The following is a 23,555-nucleotide window of genomic DNA, read 5'->3' as shown; positions in this document are numbered from 1 at the left end:
AATAATAACCTATTATTAACGCGTTAAAGAAGGCTTAGATATAGCTTATACTTTAAGCTCTTAAATAAGGCATAAATCTCTTATAGCAACGCGCTGCAGCTATCTATAAGGTGCCTTAAAGCATACTAAGCTATTAATATACTAGATAACCTTTATAAGGCAATACTATACCTAACTTATAAGGATTAGATAATAATAAGAAGTAGGTAATTATTAAGTATAACGTAAAGCATCAGCGAGCCGGCCACACCAGCGAGCCGGCCACTTTTCCTTGGCACTGCAACTTCTCCGTACAATACAACATGCAACAACAACACAAGCAGAAATTAACTCAACAAGAAGGTAGACTTACTCTTGCCCTTCAGGCGTACACTAAGGGACAGTTTCAAAGCGTGCGACGCGCTGCTGCAGCCTACAACGTACGTCATCAACGGCTCTCTGACCGGCTCCACAAAATCACATTTCGACAAGAAGCACTACCAAACAGCCAGAAGCTCTCTGTAACTGAAGAGCAAACAATCGTACAATATATACTCGAGCTTGACTCGCGCGGATTTGCCCCTAGGCTCTCTGAGGTGGCAGATATTGCAGATAAACTTCTCGCTGTACGTGGTGGGACACCTGTTGGCAAGAACTGGGCAGAGCGATTCGTCCGGCGAACAGAGAAGCTTAAAATGGCCTTCAATCGAGCAAAGGATCGTCAGAGAATACTCCAGGAGGAGCCAGGAGTTATCAACGCCTGGTTTAAGCTCGTACAGGACACAAAAGACAAGTATGGGGTTCAGGATGCGGACATCCACAACTTTGATGAGACCGGCTTCCAGATGGGAATTATTGGCTCAATGAAGGTTGTTACAGGTTCAGAGAGACGTACAAGACCAAACCTTATCCAGCCAGGTGATCGGGAGTGGGTTACAGCTATACAGAGCATCTGTGCTGCTGGGTATGCTATCCCACCCTTTATTATCTACAAAGGGCGTGTACACATCTCTGCCTGGTATGAGGAGACCAACATACCGTACGACTGGAAGCTCTCTGTCTCTGAGAACGGATGGACAAACAATCAGCTTGGCCTAGAGTGGTTGAAGCACTTTGACCAGCATACAAAGGCGCGTCAAAAGGGCTTGTATAGGCTGCTTATTTTGGACGGCCATGAGAGCCACCTTAACCAAGAGTTTAAGGATTACTGCCTGGAAAACATGATCCTTACCCTTTGTATGCCTGCTCACTCATCACACATCCTCCAGCCACTTGATGTGGTGTGTTTCTCACCGTTGAAACTAAAGTACTCTCAACGCGTACGAGCCTTGGCATCTAAACGCGTCTACCACATTAACAAAGAAGGCTTCCTTCCAGCCTTTAGAGACGCATTTTTCGACGTGTTTACGTACGAGAACTGCAAGAACGCCTTTGAGGCTTCAGGGCTTGTGCCTATTAACGCGCAGCGTGTCTTGGATCGCCTGGATGTTCAGATTCGTACGCCACCACCAGCACCCCTACCAGAAACACCATGGCAATCCCAAACACCAAGCAATTCACATGAATTTGGGTCACAGGCAAGGCTTGTAAGGCAAGCTATTGTACAATCACCAGAAGTAGCAAGAGAGGGGTTTGCACAGCTTGTAAAAGGTGGTGAGCTTATGCTACATGAGAATGTTGTACAAGCAGCTCGCATTCGTGAGCTTGAAGAGCAATTAGCAGTACTTACTAAGCGCAAAACCCGGAAAAGAAAGCAGATCCAGCATGGTGGTACAGTAGAGTATGGTGAAGCAGCAGCTTCTATAGCTGAAAGCGCAGCTGCAGCTCGTACAGTGTTAAAAAGAGCGCGTGTTAGGAGTGGTCATGAAAGAGCCCAACCAGGTCAACGGCACTGTGGCAACTGTGGGAAGACTGGGCACAACGCGCGTACGTGCCAGGAAGATGCAGAAGAAGATTCTGCATCTGATGAAAGTGCGTCGTACGCAGGTTCTGCAAAGGGTAGTGAGTAATTGCTTATCCTGTATGTAGTGTTCGCAGTGCCAAGGAAAAGTGGCCGGCTCGCTGGTGTGGCCGGCTCGCTGATGCTTTACGTTATACTTAAGCTAGATATATAAGGATTTAGCCCCTAGCTAGTAGATATAGCTGCTATAGCTAATTCTCTGCGCGCTAAGCATAATCTAGGCCCTATTAGCATAAACTAGCCTAGTATATTTATTAAGCGTTAGCTAGAGCTTAAAGTAAAGTTTAATTATAGGTATAACTATAAGTAAGCTCTCTGCAAGAATTTAGTAGTTATATAGAGCTAGTTTAGCCTAGTAGCTAATATTAAAGCTAAGTATAGTATCTAGAATAATAATACCTATAACTTTAATAAGATAGGCTTTATAATAGGCTAGATCTTCTAAGAAGCAGTTATTATAGCTTTAGAAAGATAAGGAAGGCTAAAGGTAGTTTAGTAAGGTAACTAGGAGTAGATAATAGTTATATAGAGTATTTATATAAAATAATAGGCTATCTACCTCTTTATTATCTTTAAAGCGCACTACTACCTTTCTAGCTAGTATAAAGAGAAAGACCTGCTCTAGAACTAGGTTATTAGAGTTTCTAGTAATAGCTAGACTACTAATAAGCTTAGTCTTAAGTAGTTAAAGCACTTTAATAGGTATATAAAGAAGTATACTATTAGTACCTACTAACTACTAGTTATTAATAGCTATAAGAGCTATAACTTGCTCTAATTCTAGTAAAACTATAAGAATAATAAAATTATTACTCTATATATGCCTTTTTACTTATTATACCTTCTATAGCTACTTAATATAGGCTGTTTTACCTCTTTAAAGAAGGTATATAGGCGCTAAGCTAAAATACTTATATATAACTAGATTAGCTACCTTATAAAGGCTAATACAATAATATAGGTAATAAAACTCTCTAATATAGTTCTAATTCTACTATAAAGTATATAGAAGTACTAGAAAAGTTAATAACTAGGGAGAATCTTATTCTTATAGGTCTTATATAAAGAATACTTAAAAACTATCTATTCTAGCCTACTATAAACCTGCCCTTTATACCTACTAGTTTTAGGTAGCTATAGATAGATAAGAAATAATAATAAGGTTATATTAGAACTAAGTTAGATAGGTATTAGTTCTAGGTAGCTATAGATATACTAAGGTTCTAACTTAGAGTTAAGTTAGACCTAAATTAGAGGGCGTCTAAGTTAGGTAGTATCTTATTTATAAGATTTAAGTTAGTATTTAATTCTTATAGCTAAGTTCTTACTATACTTTAAAGTAGCCTATAATATAGTATTTACTGCTAGTAATATCTAAGGAGGGTTCTAAGATGCTAGACTAGTTCTCTTTAACCTAGAATAGGTTATATTAGCCCTTAATATAAAGCTTTAGACTCTAATACTACTACTACCTATTAATAATAAGCTCTAGCAGTTATAAACCTCTAGTAATACTCTAGAACTTAAGTTATAATTAACTCTTATAAAGACAAGAATTTAGAGGTATATAGATAGCTTTTCTATATCTATAGTTAAAGCATTTAAGAAGGTAATAAAGAGAGCTATAATTATTATATATAAGCTAGTATTAGCTTAATAGGAAATTAGTAAGCTTTAAGTAGCTAATAAGGCTGCTATATAATAAAAATTATATAAAAGAAAGTAGGTTTAGAAGGAAGAGACACTAATAGTTAAAGATAGGTAGTAACTAGCAGCTCTAAAGGAGTTTAGGGCGCGTAGTAATAGAAAGAAGGTGAAGAAGTAAGTATGCACTTAAGAGAGTAAGCCTACCTAAAGGCACTATAGAAGGTATAACTAGACTAGTTATAACGTGTAAATATATAAGATTAATATAGAAGAGGTCTCTAAATAATATTATATACTATAGTCTACTATAGAGTGCTAAAGTATAGTATTATAGGCTATAATAGGTTAGGTTTTAGTAAGGGCTTAGTAAAAGTAGCTTACTTACCTATTAGCTTGCTTGCCTATAAGGTATATTATACTATAAAATCTTATAATAATAGCTATTATAGGTAGCCTTATAACCTTATCTATTTCTAAGTATTAAGGTAGTTTTTAGTTATTATATAAATCTAGTTATTACGCATATAGATATAGTATTTAGAGAGTAAGAATTTTATTTTCTAGGTAATACTATATCTATATATATAATGCGTAGATTTATATAATATGCTAAACTACTAAAATAGCTTACTTAAAAATAAGGCTATAGAGCTATACTTAATAGTTATTATTATAAGATATTTTATTAGAGTACTCTATAAACCTATATAATAATATTCTCTTATATATTTTACTTATATAGAGTTACTATTTAGCTACTATAGGTAGTATAAGTATAGGTAGGTAGAGGAGGTATTATAGATATAAGGTAACTATAAGTACCTACTATATAATATATAGGCTTACGTCTTACTATAGAAGCTTTTAAAGTTATCTTATTACTTCTTTAGAATAATTATATAGCTTTTATAGTATTATAAGCTTTCTTCTAATATTATTTTTTAGCCTTATATTTAGCTACTTCTTTTATCTTCTTAGCTTTAACCTAGGCTCTCTCTTCTTTCTCTCTTACCTACTACTTATACTTCTTCTATTAAAGCTTTTCTTTATATAGCTTATTAGTATACCTAAGTTTAGCTATCTCTACTTTTCTAACCTCTTCTACCTTAGCTTCTTATTATTTTACCTACTTATACTAATATGCTTTCTTAACCCTATAAGGAGAGTAAAATACTACTCTACTATAATAGTTCTTAGGTTTCTAGAAGTTAAGAGGTTTTCTCTTCTTTTTATACTTCTTCTAAGTTTTAAGAACCTCTTTTAGGCCTACTATCTTATAGTAGAGTAGCTAGTTTTAGACTAAGATATAGTAAAGGGATTAGCTAATCTTCCTTAGCTTCTTACTACTCTTATTCTTAGCTACCTTCTATAGCAAGGTCTTAATTTTAAGCTAATCTTTACTAGAATAAGTTAAAGAAGAGCTTCTACTAGTATTAGAAGCTTCTAGAGAGTTCTTAGTAAAGCGTTAGAGTATAATATTAGGTTAGAGAGGTACTATACCTATTACCTTAAAAGACTTAAGTATTAGCCCTTAAGTAAATATACTTATCTAGGCCTTCTAGAATAGGTAGAAGAAGTTACTCTTCTTAATTACTAATAGTCTCTAGCTATTATAAAGGTATATTATAAGCTCTTTTAAGTATATAGTTAAGAAAGGCTTAAATATTACTATATCTAATAGCTATAGTATATATATTAAGTAAGAAAGAAGAATAGCTAGAAGTATTCTATTCTAATTATAATAGTTAATAAAATCTATTATTATATAGAATCTATAGCTATTAAGGATTAGAAAGTGCTAGTTCCTCTATACCTTAGTCTTAGTAAAGTAATTAAACACCTGCTAAAGCTAGGCAAGACCTATATTATTATTAGTCTAGCTAGTAGGGGATAAGGAAACAAATACTAAGTATACCCCTAGCTCTATCTTCTCTACCTAGCTTAATTATAGAGTACTATTAGTAGAGTTATAGAGGAGACCTAGTAGTAGTACTATCCTATTACTATATATATAAGCTAGTAGCATTACCTATACCTTATTACTATCTTAAAGTAATACCTTAACCTTCCCCTTTTTCTATATCTATCTACTAAAGATATATTTTATCCTAGTAGTAACTTCTATTATAAAGCCCTTCTTATCTATATTATATATATAGTAGCTATTAACTTTATATTTAGTAATCTTATATTATAGTAGGTTAAAGTAAAGCTTATACTTTTAATATAAATTAGTATTATAGTAATTAGTATCTATACCTATTAAGTATTTAGAGATAAGATAGATAGCGTAGGTATTAATAAACTAGGTAACCTAGCTCTTGCTTATGCAATTCTTAGCTATAGAAGATGCAAAATTTTATATTATCTCCCTTATAGGAGGTATAGAATAAGTAGTAAGCTCTCTTATATAAGTTATAAGCTTCTCCTCTTATTAGGGGGTAAGCTTCTATTGTGTAATAATCTTCTCCTAATATAGGCGCGTCTTACCCCTCTATATGCGCGTTAACGTTAACTGCACAATACTATGCTTTTATGCTATTTTAGTCTATAGAATCCTATCTTTAGATGCAAAAGTATTACACTCTAAGAGGGCTTCTTATAATCCTATTGCGTTGTGTTGTTGTGGATGTGTGAGTATAGAGGTGTTTTGGTGGTTCGGCGCATCACGCGAATCCGCGCATCACGCGCACGGACACGGTAGTCCTTAAACTCCTAGTTAAGATAGCTCTTACAGCTATCTAAGATAAGTAACCTATATGCAGCGTACTCCGAACAGCTTGTTGAACGAGTAATTGCGCATCTACTATCCTTTCTCCAGTTCTATAGACAACATGTAAAGGAAGTAGAGGAGTTGAGATATTAGCTTGTATGTTACGCACAGCGAGATCTAAGGTATTAGCTTATCCTTGCGACATCCAACCGTGCAAGACTTACGTACTTTCCGATACAGGCGCCTGAGCCGCTCCCAAATTGTTATGATCTCAGCTTGCATGCTATAGAGTTTGCTTGTAGTATGGCTGGGAGCACATACCTGGAACATCATGCGGTCCGTCTTTGCCACGCTCTTGCGGAACCATCGTTCCGACACGAACTTACGGTATTCGTTGCGTTGCACGACCGCTGGGTTGATGCCCATACGCATTAGCAGGCAAAATCATACACCTAAGATGGCGCCACCGCCAGAAGGTACAATAGTTGGGTACCGTGTCTATGGGCGCAACGCGCCGAACCATCCTAAGAGCTCGACTAAGAATGAGATTGCTTCTAAGCGTAAAAGCGCACAAAGAAGCGAGCTCGTAAAGGAGGGATTCTAGCTTAGGCAGAAATAGAGCTGTTGATTGCTCAGCGGGACGCGAAGGTGCGAGCTAAGAAGGGGAGGGGTGAGGAGAGGAGGCAAGCAGGTGGTAGCAGTAAGGGAACCCAGCACCGCAAAAGGTGCGGCAAGTCATGGCACTATAATGCACATGTAAAAAGGTACAGCTGCGTTAGTTGATTAATTCTTATATTTTTCAAGACGCAGCAGCTTGTGGCAGTGTTAAAGCTCTCAGATCAAAGAGTAAGCAGCTGCTTTTAAGGATGTGATCACTCAAAGCAATCTCTAGGCAGGCTTTCGAGGTGCTGGCTTAGTTCCACCTGACACGGAGGCGGTGATGTCGAAGCTTGATGCCCGCCTTCGTACGCCTACACCACCCACCATCGACTACGCGCCCTGGGTGTCTAAAACTCCAAGCAACACCCCAAAATTTGGGCCGCAATCGACGCTGATTCGGAAGGATGCGAAGGCATGTAGATAGCTCGCCTTCCTCAATGGCTGAGACAGTTAAAGAGCTTACTAAAGGTGCAGAGGTAATGGCGCATTCCTTGGTGTTGATGAGCGACCAAGTTAAGCAGCTTCAGGCTGCTAATAAGGCTGCTACACACTAGAAATCACGCACAAGAAAGCGTATACAGGCAGAGGGAACTCTTAGAGTTGAATAGGGCGTGCTTTAAACTAGCTTAAAGGTGTTTTGCAGCGCGTAGTGACGGGAAGAAGGCGAGGAAGAGTGCACGCGCTGAGGGTAGCAAGCGAACTCAAAGGCGCTATAGTCGGTAAGAAGCCGGGGAATAACATACAAACGTGCGATCAAGTAGAAGGAATACTCTCTCATTGGTATAATCAACGGCAGCGCAGTAGGTCTACTATGGGGTGCATTTTATACTCTTACAAGAGTACGTTTTGGTGGGGTCTTAGCAGAGAGTCTGACTCGCTTGTCAAGTAAGTTTTTCACCTTCTTGTTTCGCATCAACATTCCTTGTACTTTGTTATATAAAATGTGACCACTAGTGTATGTAAGATTCTCATGTCATATGTGCTCAGTACATGCAACCGTGAATATATTGAGAAACTACTATTATCAACTGCATATGTTGGCCTTACAGACGGCATTTGCGGTGTCAGTCCAGCATCTCCATCATTTTCGATTCCGCTCAAAAACGTTTTGTATCTGCCAATCACCCTCAATACCTCCGTCCATCAAGCCCCTTGGTCAAGTGAATGTTACAATTGTGGCTTCAACCCTATCTTCTTTGAATTCGCTTGGTCGCGGATCAAGCGTCTAAGGATCTTCCCGCTCTATTTTTAATCTGTATTAGCTCAACCACATCAGGAGAATGGAGGACAAACTGGGTTCCTAGGAATTGTGCTCGTGAAGTACACTCCTCCATGTAGTCTTTTGATGCTTTGGACTCGATCGTTCACATAGTCGTGAATATCCTTCTCACTAATAGGAGACGCCGGAACAATATACGCTCTTGGTGCTTCGTCTTGGTCACTAAGGAAAGGTTTTCCAAATTAGTTGGAGAATTGCTTAAAATACTCAAGCTTACCTCTTCACCCCAATCACAGCAACATCAGCCACTGCTGGATGGTCAAGCAACAACGCCTCAAGCTCTGCGGGTGCAACCTGGTTGCCTTTGACTTTGATGAGTTCCTATAACAAGAGATACTTAGTAGCCATAATGCATATAAGTATCATGCTATCCAAAGCGTCATACCTTTTTTCGATCAATGATATAATAGCAGCCCTTTCGGTCCACGACTGCAATATCGCCGGTCTTAAGCCAGCCATCTGCAGTGATGGTATCATCAGTTGCCTCCAAATTTTGCCAATATCCTTTCATGGTGCTTGGTGACCGTACCCACATCTCCCCAAAGTCTCCAGTTGTAACCTCTTTGTGATTGTCGTCCACAAGTTTAACCTCCACATTCGGCATGGGCTCACCAACAGAACCAGGCACTGCAGGAAGGTTAGGGTCGCAACCGAGTGAGATGCCGCACAATCTTCCCTCGTCAGCATACAGTTAAGTTCCCAAATTGCAAACAATCGGGCGTTGCCTTACTCGGTCATCCCAAAAGCTTGCTTGACATTCATAACCCCCTCGGGCCACAATCTCTCGTACTCCAAAGATACTTCCGGACCTAGAGGGGCTCCGCAGGATAACGTCGTAGTCACGCTGCTCAGATCAACCTGCCCATTTCTGATGCCTTGGTGTTGTGTCATTTCGACTATGATCGGCGGCACAAGGTGCAGTTCAGTGATCTTATGTCTTTCTATGGCTGATATCATGCGATTCAGGTTGTACTGAGACATGATATACGTGGGGATACGGCGAGATGGGGCAATTACCATAAAATAAAAGAGACCAAGTCCATGATATAAAGGAATCGTACAGAGCCAGCGGCAGTTTTGAGTTGCTAGTTCGCGAGTCCGCGTTTTGGAGTCGAGCGACATGACGTATTCGGCTTGGACGCTACCAGCAATTAGGTTGTAGTGACTGCCTTCAACTCCTTTGGGAAGGCCTGTGGTTCTGTGGTCGTAAGTGAAAAGGTCAAGAAAGGTGAATGGACAGTCATACCCTGAAGAGAACGATAAGCCGACAGTGCGTTTCTTCGCCTCCTCTCCAGTGATATCTTCCCACTGGAACTGGCGACCCACTTCTTCCGAAGAAATAAGATACTTCCAGTGTCTCACACCACTCTCCTTGTCATCTTCTCCGCCATCCTGTTTGAGTAACGGCGCCTCGTCGAATAAAAAAACCTTCTCCCTTGCTAATCCTGCATATTTGGCCGCCTCTAGGGCTTTCTTCAGGTTCCTAGGGCTCACTAACAAAACTGTTGCCTGTGTGGTCTGTAGCTGATATGCTAGCTCCCGTGGCACAAACCTCGCGTTGGCGGCGCTGTAGATTCCACCGGCCATGATAGTACCATGGAAAAGGACCGGAACAAAAACACTGTTAGGGCTATAAACTAATATGCGGTCCCCTTTTTGTATACCCGCATTGATCAGCCCAGCAGCGAAGCGCTGGGACCAGTGCCGTAATGTGGACCAAGTAAGGTACAATCTCGAAGGGTCGTCATTGTCGACAAATGCAACATGGTTGCTGAGAGGTGAATAGGGAGACCCAAAAATGTAGGTTGATATCGAGACTTCGGGTACGGAGACCGACCACCGGGAGTGTTGAGGCATTGCAATAACCGATGATGGCGAGCTTGAATAAATTGTGTCTAATCACCTCGGACCTTTGCGAGGTTATAGTCTTGACGGTTATAAACTATCTCAGAACCACAAGGATACTGTGGAGGATTCTAGCCGTAGCTCGCACTAAGGATCATTTAGTGTCGGGAGATTATTGATAGCGAATCCTCCGGCTATTTTTGTAAAGAGGTCTGTCCATACCCCTCTTCTTGGCAGACTCTGCAACAATCAACTAAGTAGGACTCAGAACGCCTAGTTTGATTTAATTGGTTACTTACTCAACACTGGTAGCTTCTTGTATGTGTTCTAGCCCTATTGAGTCGGGCTAGCTGCATACTGCGGATTGGAGTGATTGTTGCGGAGTACGCTTCTTGGTTCCCCTTTATCTCCATGTTGGCTGCAAATTATACCACCTGTGGCGGCTGCTGCCGTCAGCCGAGATGAGTAATGATTATCCTACCCACTGGCAAAGCTTGGTAGCCGAGGTCATCTGTTTTTATACTTACGGCCGTACAATATGATGCCAGGGGCGACTTCGGTAATTCTTGGATCACATAGTGCTGGCTCGATGATCTCCAAATCAAGCTTCGAGACATAGTACATTCGTTAGCGATTGCGGCTTCACCTCGAATATAGCAGAGCAACTATATGAATCAGCTCTCCTAACTCGTTCCGGCTAAGCGTCAGACGGGAATGACATTTGCTCGTCGTTTTTTTGCCCACAAAGGCAAGCGCTTCACCCAGTAGGGAAAGGTAAGCAAGACACCGTTGCTTCCAAAGTCTATGCAGCTTTGTTCGAGGTGAAGCCGCAATCACTAACGACTGTAAAGCCTTGTATTCTGGGGATGCATACGTAAACAACATGCTTGACATCGGCGCAGTACCTCCTGCGCGTTTCACACTAATGCAACCTGCTGATGGCGCTAAATGTAGAGGCTTGAAGAATCCTACGCTATTCATATTAGCTACAGCTTGCGAATATGCACCAAAATTTTCTTACTCAATTGACATCGCTCGTTCAGCCCTGCAGTACTTACGTACGTAAGCTGATTAGTGAACACCATCAAAGAATTACCCTCGGCCGAAGTTGGATAGCTTTCATGAAATGTACACGCGTCACAGTCTCTATGCATCGCGTTCTAATTTGCTCTAGGGTCAGCTTATTTCGCTGTCGGATTGGTTGGATCGTGGGAAGTGTTCTAAAGGTATTACCGTCACTCAGAGCCTCTGTTTTCCGCGAGCCCTTTGCTACCTTGGCACCTGTTTCCTCTGCGCTATATATCTCATCTGTTTTTAATACGGCATAAACGCTCCATGCACATTACCTACACAGACACTTCTACACGCATTTCAGTCCCTCAATAGCTCCATACTGCCGATTCAGACATCACAGCTGTCCTGAACTGTGGCCTGTAGCATGTCGAAGAAGCAGTCCGGATATCTTTCCGCAGCAGTTTGGAAGGAGAATATCTTCGAGGGGAAAGTTGTCTTCTGTACTGGAGGCAATGGTTCGATCTGTTCAGTCCAGGTTCGCGCCTTAGTGCATTTAGGAGCCAATGCATGCTTGGTCGGTCGTAAAGTCGAGAAAACGGAATCCGTGGCCAGTGATATAGCTGCTGTACGACCGGGAAGCAAAGTTCTAGGCATTGGGGGCGTAGACGTCAGGCACGCAAAGAGCCTCAGCAGAGCTGTGGAAACCTGCGTTCGGGAGCTTGGAGGAATTGATTTTTTAATGTGAGTTCTATTCCGTTATCTAATTCTTCTTCAACTGACAGAACCTCTTCAAAAGCGCTGGGGCGGCCGGAAACTTTCTTGCGCCGATTTCACAACTCTCTTTCAATGCTTTCAAGGCTGTTATAGATATCGATGTCCTCGGTTCCTACAGCGTAACGAAACTCGCCCTTCCTTATCTAATTGCTTCGGCGAAAAAGCACGCAAAATCAACCTCCGCTCCGGGAGGCAGGATCATTTATGTGTCCGCCACGATACACTTCACAGGGTTGCCCATGCAAAGCCATGTTTCAGCTGCGAAAGCTGGAGTCGATGCGCTATCAAACAGTGTGGCTATCGAGTACGGGCCGTATGGGATAACATCGAATGTTATCTGCCCTGGCGCCATCGCTGGAACTGAGGGAATGAGCCGCCTCTCAAAAAAGATGGACAGCAGAGAGGTGATGGTGGACCGTGTACCCTTAGGTCGGCTAGGGAACAGTTTGGACATTGCTGATGCAACTATTTTTTTATTCAGCGGAGCAGCGAGTTATATTACTGGAACGAGCATCGTTGTAGATGGTGGAGCGTGGCGTACACATGCCCTCCAACCGGGTCAGGATTTTGAGTATCCTGGCTTTCTTCTGAGCGGAGACACAGTGGAGGGTGTAGGCGGGCAGAAAAGGGCCAAAATCTAGTTTAGGGCCTACCGTGCCCGTGCACGCTTTGCACGCGGCAGGCCTGTGCACGCGCGCGTCAAATAATACTACTATTTCTTAATACAATAACTCAACCCTATAATATTGCTTAATACTGCGCTTAAAGAGGTAGTTATAGTAGATATAGCTAGTAATCTTGACTACGCACATATTATAAAAAAATATAGTGTTATATAGTTAACGTTGTCGCGCTGCTATAGAGGTGAAAATAGGTTACGTTAAGCAGCTAACTTGTTATAACAAAAGCTTAATAAATAATAAGAATTAAAGCTTTATACCTATATTAAAAGGCTTAACATACCCTATAGGCGAGTGGATTAATAGGTAAGCAAATTACTTTTGCTAAGCCCTTACTAAAACTTAACCTATTATAGCCTAAAATACTATACTTTAGTCCTGTATAGTATAGTATAGGCTAGAATATTATTTAAAGACCTCTTCTATATTAATCTTGCACGTTTGCGCGTTATATCCTGTCTAATGCGCACCTGCTTCTTTGCCCTCTTCCTATTACTACGCGCCCTAAACTCCTTTAGAGCTGCTAGCTACTACCTATCTTTAACTATTAGGGTCCCTTCCTTCTAAACTTGCTTTCTTTTATATAATTTTTATTATATAGCAGCCTTATTAGCTACTTAAAGCTCCTTAATTTCCTATTAAGCTAAAACTAGCTTATAGGATAAGATTACTCCCCCCTTTGCATAGTGCTTAAGCGCGCTTAGAATAGAATTTAGTAAGCTGCTCTGCTGCCTCTTATACTTCTCTTAAATTAGAGTTAATTATAACCTAAATTCTAGAGTATTACTAGGGGTTTGCAACTGCTAGGGTATATTATTAGTAGGGAGTAGTAGTAATAGAGTCTAAAGCTTTATATTAAGGGCTAAGATAACCTGTTCTAGGTTAAAGGGGACTAATCTAGCACCTTAAAACTCTCCTTAGCTATTACTAGAGGTAAACACCGCATTATAGGCTACTTTAAAGCATAGTAGGAACTTAGTCTTTATAATATAGCTAATTTAGTTATATATAAGTAATTTAGCTTAGCACCTATATACTATCTTTAAAGAGGTAAAATAGCCTATATTAAGTAGCTATAGAAGTATTATAATTCTGCAAAGGAGTGCAGCATAATATAATAAGTAACTAAGTAGGTTCTATCTAGGTTATAGGGGTATAGCAAGTAGAACTTATAATTATAGTTATATAATATACTTATTAATAAGTAAGCGCATAGACTACTACTTATTAATAAGTATAGTATAACTCTGCTTATTAATTAGTACCTTTATTACCTTTTATTAGATATTTATTAGTTACTTATTAATAAGCAAACCTTAGTATTAGTATATAGTAAGTAGGAATATAACTCTTATAGTTTATATTTAACCTAAGTATTAATCTATAATATTAGATCTTAACTTAACATTTAAGCTAGATAGTCTACTCTATACTACTTATTATTACCTCTTACCCTTAAAATAGATAGATTATATTTATACTCCTTAGTATAGAACCCCTTTAGTTTCCCTAATAGTATTTATCCCTAAGAACTAATTAAATAGTGCTTATAAGCTTTGCTTAAAGTATAACCTTAATAAGAAGATATAATAAGTATAAAGGCATATATAAGGTAATAATCTTATTATTCTTATAGTATTGCTAGAACTAGAGTAAGTTATAGCTTTTATAGCTATTAATAACTAGTAGTTAGTAGGTACTAGTAGTATGCTCCTTTATATGCGCGTTAAAGTGCTTTAACTACTTAAAACTAAGCTTATTAGTAGTCTAGCTGTTACTAGAGACTATAATAACCTAATTCTAGAGTAGGTCTTCTTTCTTATACTAGCTAGAGAGGTAGTAGCGCGCCTTAAAGATAATAAAGAGTAAAATAGCCTATTCTTTAGTATTAATACCCTATATAACTATTATCTACTCCTAGTTGCCTAGCTAGACTACCTTTAGCTTTCCTTATCTCTCTAAAGCTATAATAACTAATCTCTAGAAGATTTAGCCTATTATAAAGCCTATCTTATTAAAGTTATATATATTATTATCTAGGATACTATACTTAGCTTTTATATTTTATACTAGAGAAAACTAGCTTTATATAACTCTAGAATCCTTATAGAGAGCTTACTTATAGTTATACCTATAATTAAACTTTACTTTAAGCTCTAGTTAATACTTTATAAATATACTAGGCTATTTTATACTAATAGAGCCTAGATTATACTCTATGCGCAGAGAATTAGCTATTATAGCTATATCTACTAGCTAAGGGCTAAATCCTTGCTTATCTAGCTTAAGTATATAATTAATAATTACCTACTTCTCTAGATTATCTAGCTCTTATAAGTTAGGTATAGTATTACCTTATAAAGGTTATCTAGTAAGTTAATAACTTAGTATAGCTTAAGAAATATTATAGATAGCTATAGCGCATTACTATAAGAGTTTTGCGTCTTATTTAAGAGCTTAAAGTATAAGCTATATTTAAGCTTTCTTTAATATATTAAGATTAGGTTATTATTAAGGTATTAGTATATAGAGGATACTTTAGTAAAGGCTTAACGTGAGTGCATAGCGAGTGACGCAGTCAAGCGAGTGACGCACCCCAACAAACCATTGGGCCTTCCTACCTTCAAACCTCAATGGACCAACCACCTGACCTGGAATCGCTCCTAAAAGAAGACAGAATCAAGCTTGCACTTCAAGCAATTAAGAAACCTCAAGAGCTAAGCGTGCGACGCGCTGCTACAGTGTACAGGGTCTCTGAGGCAACCCTCCGCCGCCGACGCGCTGGGACGCAGTCAACACGCGATACCCACCCTAAATCAGCGAATCTTCAGAGGACAGAGCAGAGGACACTTGTGCAGTATATTAGGAAGCTGGATTCCCAAGGATTTGCCCCAACGCTCTATTGTGTTGAAGATATGGCTAATCAACTGCGCGCTGCACGCGGCGCAAAGCCTGTTGGCCCACGATGGGCTTCAAACTTCGTCAAACGCGAACCTGGACTAAAATCGCATATGACTCGACAGAGAGATCGCCAGAGAGTCTTGTGCAGCGATCCAGGGGTCATTGGGCCCTGGTTTGACCTGGTTCAGAATGTTAAGGCCAAGTACAGCATCCTGGATGAAGATACCTACAACTTTGATGAGACTGGCTTTACTATAGGCATTGGAAACTGCGTCAAAGTAGTCACTGCATCAGAGAGACGTACTGAGCCCATTGGGTTGCAACAGGGAGACCGTGAGTGGGTAACTTTCATTGCTGCGATCAACGCGATAGGCTGGGCAATCGCGCCCTACCTTATCTTCAAAGCAAAGAACCATGACGCGTCCTGGTACCCTGATTTAAGGCCCCAATGGCGCATTGGGGTCAGCGACAACGGCTGGACTACAAACGATATTGGTGTAGCCTGGTTAAGGCACTTCATTGAGCAGATTAAGGGCCGGAGGGTGGGTAGCCATGTGCTGCTGATAATTGACGGCCACGAAAGCCACAAGTCGCTTGCATTCCAGGATCTTTGCAAGGAGAACAAGATAATTACTCTGTGTATGCCTCCACACTCGTCGCACATCCTGCAGCCGCTTGATGTGGGCTGTTTTGCCCCCTTAAAGCGGGAGTATAGTAAAGAGATCAGAGTCTTGGCAACAGACCACATTGGCCGAATTGACAAGAAGGCCTTCATTGCAACGTTTGCAAAGGTTTTTGAGAAGGCGTTCTCAAAGGCAAACATCACATCAAGCTTTAAGGCAACTGGCTTAGTGCCTAATGACCCATTGGTGGTGCTATCAAAGCTTGATGTCAAGCTTCGGGCGCCAACACCACCTCTACCAGGGGGGGCCCAATGGAACCCCAAGACACCCACCAACGCCAACGAGATAGAGTCTCAATCAACGCTGCTTCGCGATCGTATTCAAAAGCACCAAGGATCATCACCAACTCCAATGGTGGAGATTGTTAATCAGCTGCAGAGAGGCACTGCAATGCTACTACATGGGCAGACGTTATTGGCAGCCCGAGTGCTGCAGCTTGAAGCATCGAACAAGGCTGCTTCTGAGCGCAAATCACGTAAAAGAAAGCGGATTCAGAAGGGTGGAGACCTCTCAAAGGAACAGGCAGAGGATTTGATAGCCCAACGCGACGTTGAGGCGCAGGTAGAGGGGGAAACGCGTGAGGGTAGGGCCCGAACAGGTGCAGGCAAGCAGGGCAAAAGGCACTGCAAGCGCTGCGGTGAGACAGGGCACAACTTGCGCACGTGTAAAAAAGATGTAGTAGACGTTAGCGATTAAGGATATATCTTGTTAGCTACATTATAATGTTGTGGTGTTGAGTAATTGCACGTAGAAGGCCCAATGGTTTGTTGGGGTGCGTCACTCGCTTGACTGCGTCACTCGCTATACACTCACGTTAGTAAAAGTAATTTACTTGCCTAATAATCTGCTCGCCTATAGAGTATATTAATTAGACTATAATTCTAAGTCTAAAAGTACTATTACAATCTATTATAATCTTTCTTTTATAACTAACTAGCTGCTAATACTTAATAAGTAGTAACGTAAGTATATAGCAAGTAACGTAGTTAAGCAAGTAACCTACCCTAACAAACTATTAGGCCTTTCTACCTTTAAACCTTAATAGACCAACTACCTAACCTAGAATTGCTTCTAAAAGAAGATAGAATTAAGCTTGCACTTTAAGCAATTAAGAAACTTTAAGAGCTAAGCGTGCAACACGCTGCTATAGTATATAGGGTCTCTAAGGCAACCCTCTGCCGCTAACGCGCTAGGACGCAGTTAACACGCGATTCCTACCCTAAATTAGCGAATCTTTAGAGGACAGAGCAGAGGATACTTGTATAGTATATTGGGAAGCTAGATTCCTAAGGATTTGCCCTAACGCTCTATTATATTAAAGATATAGCTAATTAACTGCGCGCTGCACGCAGCGTAAAGCCTATTAGCCTATAATAGGCTTTAAACTTTATTAAACGCAAACCTAGACTAAAATCGCATATAACTTAATAGAGAGATTGCTAGAGAGTCTTATATAGCAATCTAGGGGTTATTAGGCTCTAGTTTAACCTAGTTTAGAATATTAAGGCTAAGTATAGTATTCTAGATAAAGATACCTATAACTTTAATAAGACTAGCTTTACTATAGGCATTAGAAACTACGTTAAAGTAGTTACTATATTAGAGAGATGTACTAAGCCTATTAGGTTGCAACAGGGAGACTATAAGTAGGTAACTTTTATTGCTGCAATTAACGCAATAGGCTAGGCAATTGCGCCCTACTTTATCTTTAAAGCAAAGAACTATAATGCGTCCTAGTACTCTAATTTAAGGCCCTAATAGCGCATTAGGGTTAGTAACAATAGCTAGACTATAAACAATATTAGTATAGCCTAGTTAAGGCACTTTATTAAGCAGATTAAGGGCTAGAGGGTAGGTAGCTATATACTACTAATAATTAATAGCTATAAAAGCTATAAGTCGCTTGCATTCCAAGATCTTTATAAGGAGAATAAGATAATTACTCTATATATGCCTCTATACTTATTATATATCCTGCAGCTGCTTAATATAGGCTATTTTACCCCCTTAAAGTAGGAGTATAGTAAAGAGATTAGAGTCTTAGCAATAGACTATATTAGCTAAATTAACAAGAAGGCCTTTATTATAATGTTTGCAAAGGTTTTTAAGAAGGCGTTCTTAAAGGCAAATATTATATTAAGCTTTAAGGCAACTAGCTTAGTGCCTAATAACCTATTAGTAGTGCTATTAAAGCTTAATATTAAGCTTTAGGCGCTAACACTACCTCTACTAGGGGGGGCCTAATAGAACCCTAAGACACCTACTAACGCTAATAAGATAGAGTCTTAATTAACGCTGCTTCGCAATTATATTTAAAAGCACCAAGAATTATTACTAACTCTAATAGTAGAGATTATTAATTAGCTATAGAGAGGCACTACAATACTACTATATAGGTAGATATTATTAGCAGCCTAAGTGCTACAGCTTAAAGCATTAAACAAGGCTACTTCTAAGCGCAAATTATATAAAAGAAAGCAGATTTAGAAGGGTAGAGACCTCTTAAAGGAATAGGCAGAGGATTTAATAGCCTAACGCAACGTTAAGGCGCAGGTAGAGGGGGAAACGCGTAAGGGTAGGGCCTAAACAGGTGCAGGCAAGCAGGGCAAAAGGCACTATAAGCGCTATAGTAAGATAGGGCACAACTTACGCACATATAAAAAAGATATAGTAGATATTAGCAATTAAGAATATATCTTGTTAGCTATATTATAATGTTATAGTGTTAAGTAATTGCATATAGAAGGCCTAATAGTTTATTAGGGTGCGTTACTTACTTAACTGCGTTACTTACTATATACTTATATTAATATACTTAGCTTAATATTATATAGGCTCTCCTATATAGTATAGTTTTATTATAAGTTATATAATAAGCTTATACCTTAGTAGTTAAGCTAAAGTAGGTTTTATATAGAGCTTATGCAGCTTATATTAAGCTTAGTAAGCCTAGCTTGTTATTATAAACCTTAGAAGGGGCATAGTAGAAGATAAGAGATAGAAGGATTAATAATACTTAGAGATAACCTAAAGGTCTTTAAGAAGGTTAGTATTTAAGGACTAATAATAATATAACCTCTCCTATTCTAAAGTCTTAGTAGAATACTACTATAGAATAAGTTATATGCTGTTCTAAGGAATCCTATAATATTTTAAGGTATCTTAATATTAGTATATTATAAAATATTAGAATAACTATAGAATATCTTTAAGTATATAGCAAGTAGAAATATAACTCTTATAGTTTATATTTAACCTAAGTATTAATCTATAATATTAGATCTTAACCTAACCTTTAAGCTAGATAGTCTACTCTATACTACTTATTATTACCTCTTACTCTTAAGATAGATAGATTATATCTATACTCCTTAGTATAAGACCTCTTTAGTTTCTCTAATAGTATTTATTTCTAAGAACTAATTAAATAGTGCTTCTAAGCTTTACTTAAAGTATAACCTTAATAATATCTTTACTTACTTATTACTTAATATAGGGACACTTAGCTATATATAATCCTATTCTTAACTTATATAGTTTAAAGATAAACTAGATAGAAAGGGGAGGTAGTATTATAATTCTATAAAGAAGTATAGTATAGTATAATAAGTAACTAACTAGGTTCTATCTAGCTTATAGGGGTATAGTAAGTAGAACTTATAATTATAGTTATATAACTTACTTATTAATAAGTAAGTATATAGACTACTACTTATTAGTAATTATAGTATAACTCTACTTATTAATAAGTACTCTTATTATCTCTTATTAGATATTTATTTGTTACTTATTAATAAGCAAACCTTAGTCTTAGTATATAGTAAGTAGGAATATAACTCTTATAGTTTATATTTAACCTAAGTATTAATCTATAATATTAGATTTTAACTTAACTTTTAAGCTAGATAGTCTACTCTATACTACTTATTATTACCCTTACTCTTAAGATAGATAGATAGTATCTATACTTCTTATTATAAACTTCTTCTTTAGTTTCTCTAATAGTATTTATCCTTAAGAACTAATTAAATAGTACTTATAAGCTTTACTTAAAGTATAACCTTAATAGTACCTTATAGGTAAGTTACTTAATAGGTAAGTTACTTACTTTTACTAAGCCTTTACTAAAGTACTCTTCTTATACTAATACCTTAATAATAATATAATATTAACGCGTTTAAGGCGGCTTAGATATAGCTTATGCTTTAAGCTCTTAAATAAGATATAAACCTCTTATAGCAACGTGCTATAGCTATCTATAGGGTCCTTTAAAAGATACTTAGTAACTAATATATAGAATAATTGTTATAAGCTAATACTATACCTAACTTATAAGGATTAGATAATAATAAGAAGTAGATAATTATTAAGTATATAATTAAGCTAGACGCGTAAGGATTTAGCCCCTAGCTAGCAGATATAGCTACTATAGCTAATTCTCTGCGCGCTAAGCGTAATCTAGGCCCTATTAGCATAAACTAGCCTAGTATATTTGTTAAGCATTAGCTAGAGCTTAAAGTAAAGTTTAATTGCAGGTATAACTATAAGAGAGCCTTCTATAAGAATTTAGGGATTATCTAGAGCTAGTTTAGCCTAGTAGCTAATATTAAAGCTAAGTATAGTATCTAGGATAATAATACCTATAACTTTAATAAGATAGGCTTTATAATAGGCTAGATCTCCCTAGAAGTAGTTATTATAGCTTTAGAGAGATAAGGAAGGCTAAAGATAGTCTAGTAAGGTAACTAGGAGTAGATAATAGTTATATAGAGTATTTATATAAAATAATAGGCTATCTAACTCTTTATTATCTTTAAGGCGCGCTACTACCTCTCTAGCTAGTATAAGAAGAAAAGTCTACTCTAGAACTAGGTTATTAGAGTCTCTAGTAACAGCTAGACTACTAATAGGCTTAGTCTTAAGTAGTTAAACTACTTTAACACGCATATAAAGGAGTATACTATTAGTACCTACTAACTACTAGTTATTAATAGCTATAAGAGCTATAACTTACTTTAATTCTAGTAATACTATAAGAATAATAAGATTATTACCTTATATATGCCTTCTTACTTATTATACCTTCTATAGCTACTTAATATAGGCTATTTTACCTCTTTAAAGACTATATATAGGCGCTAAGCTAAAATACTTATATATAACTAGATTAGCTATATTATAAAGACTAAGTTTCTGCTATGCTTTAAAATAGCCTATAATATAGTATTTACTTCTAGCAATATCTAAGAAGAGTTCTAAGGTACTAGATTAGTTCTCTTTAACCTAGAATAGGTTATATCTGCCTTTAATATAAAGCTTTAGACTCTAATACTACTACTTTCTACTAATAATATACTCTAGCAGTTATAAACCCCTAGCAATACTCTAGAGTTTAGATTATAATTAATACTTATAAAGTTAAGAATTTAAAGGTATATAGATAGCTCTTCTATATCTATAGTTAAGGCGTTTAAGAAGGTATTAAAGAGAGCTATAATTATTGCGCATAAGCTAGTTTTAGCTTAATAGAAAATTAAGAAGCATTAAGTAGCTAATAAGGCTACTACTTAATAAAAATTATATAAAAGAAAGTAAGTTTAGATAGAAGAGACTCTAATAGTTAAAGATAGGTAGTAACTAATAGCTCTAAAGGAGTTTAGGGTGCGTAGTAATAGAAAGAGAGCAAAGAAGCAGGTATAGGCTTAAGAGGGTAAGCTAGTCTAAAGGAGCTATAGAAGGTGCAATTAAACTAGATATAATGCGCAAATATATAAGACTAATGTAGAAAAAGTCTTCAAATAATATTATAAGCTATAGTCTACTATAGATTGCTAAAGTATAGTATTTTAAGCTATAATAGGTTAAGTTTTAGTAGAGGCTTAGTAAAAGTAAGTAACTTACCTATTAAGCAACTTACCTATAAGGTATATTAAGTATAGTATATATAATAAATATAGAGAAATATAAGTAAGATAACTACTAACTATACTATAAATAAATATTATAATAGATTTTATTATATAATTACTAATTTCTAAGAACTCTATAATAGACTATAAATATAAATTAATATTAGTAGTAGTAGATAGATTTCTAAAAGCTACTAAGTTTAAACTTTTTTAATATAGCTATACTCTAAAGTAGCTTGCTTAAGTATTTCTAGATAAGACTATTTAATACTATAGTATTTCTAAATTAATTATAAGTAATAGAGATAAGCTCTTTACTTTAAATTTCTAGACTATATTTATAGTAGAAATTAAAAAAAACAAAAAAACTATTAATAGCTTATTATTTATAGATAGATAGATAAATAGAATAAGTAAACTAAATAATAAAGATAAATCTCTATATCTACTATAACTAGTAGTAAAATAACTAGGTTTTACTCTTACTTATAGTATAAATCAATTAAAATAATAAACTATTAGAAGTAATAAGTATAATACTATTTCTTATAAATTATAAAAGATATTTAGATCTTTTTATATAAAGTCTTAATAGTAATATCTAAATAGAATTAGTAATAAATCTAGTATAGTTACTAAAGAAAGTATATTAGAAATTACTTAAAAATATTACTAGAGCTTAGTTAATATTATAAGCAATTTTATATATTAATAAAAAAAATAGCACTTCTACTAAAGAAATAAAATAAAGTATATCTTTTTATAGAGAATCTATGCATAAAAAAACTAATAAAGAAACTAGATAAGGTTAATATTAGACTATTTTTTATTTTAAAGAAAATTAGCCTAGTTAACTATTAACTTAAGCTACTTAAAAATATAAAAATATACTTTATATTCTATATCTCTTTATTAGAACTAGCTAACGCTAGCATACTAATCTAAAAGAACTTCTATTACTAAAATAATAGTAATAATAAATAGAAAGTTAAGAAAATAATAAAATATTAAGAAACTAGACTAGATAAAGAATTTCTAGTTAAATAGTTAGAATACCTAGACTCTAAAAATATATAAGAACCTATTATAAACTTTATAAACTACTAATAGCTCTTATTCTAGTTTTTTTAAAAAAAGTAAAATCTAGATTACTTTCTAGAATAGATAGTATAAAAGCACTCTAGTTAAGAGCTAGAGAACTAGGTATTAGGCTATCCTCTAACTAAGCAATATCTTAGTTAATACTTTTAATAGCTTTAAAAGCCTTAAGATTATTAATATACTAGCTTACTTTGTTTACCTACTGCTTTTTATAATGCTATAATAATTTCTTTTATTTTTAAATATAATTTTTCTTTATATATATAGCTAGAATAGCCTAGAAAGTAGCAGACTTAGCTTTATCTACTTCTACCTTTTACTAATCTAGATAAATTATTTTTTAATTAATTTTATTAAAGTTTAGAATTAGAACTTCTACTAGAACGTACTTCTACTTACTAATATAATAG

The 23,555-nt window shown here is 36.7% G+C and overlaps 2 protein-coding genes across 2 annotated transcripts; one reads left to right on the top strand and one right to left on the bottom strand.

Annotated features, from left to right (window-relative positions):
• Positions 1–7,938: 7,938 nt before the first annotated feature.
• On the bottom strand, positions 7,939–10,095 carry C7974DRAFT_326715 (putative 4-coumarate-CoA ligase; the record flags this gene model as incomplete). The annotated part of the gene is made up of 6 exons (XM_046138993.1): positions 7,939–8,201; positions 8,253–8,400; positions 8,456–8,559; positions 8,624–8,909; positions 8,969–9,436; positions 9,485–10,095. The coding sequence occupies 6 exons, from the start codon at positions 10,093–10,095 to the stop codon at positions 8,127–8,129; spliced, it is 1,692 nt and encodes a 563-aa protein (XP_046003647.1). The 3' UTR covers positions 7,939–8,126.
• An 871-nt stretch (positions 10,096–10,966) lies between these two features.
• On the top strand, positions 10,967–12,512 carry C7974DRAFT_460261 (peroxisomal 2,4-dienoyl-CoA reductase SPS19; the record flags this gene model as incomplete). Its single annotated transcript, XM_046146135.1, has 3 exons — positions 10,967–11,141; positions 11,556–11,838; positions 11,894–12,512. The coding sequence occupies 3 exons, from the start codon at positions 10,967–10,969 to the stop codon at positions 12,510–12,512; spliced, it is 1,077 nt and encodes a 358-aa protein (XP_046003646.1).
• Between the last annotated feature and the right edge of the window lie 11,043 nt (positions 12,513–23,555).

This window comes from Boeremia exigua, assembly GCF_020726555.1.
Source record: "Boeremia exigua strain MPI-SDFR-AT-0100 chromosome Unknown C7974scaffold_1, whole genome shotgun sequence".
In the NCBI taxonomy this organism is placed as follows: domain Eukaryota; kingdom Fungi; phylum Ascomycota; class Dothideomycetes; order Pleosporales; family Didymellaceae; genus Boeremia; species Boeremia exigua.
The sequence above is the reverse complement of the archived record's forward strand: the minus strand, read 5'-3'. Positions and strand labels throughout refer to the sequence as shown.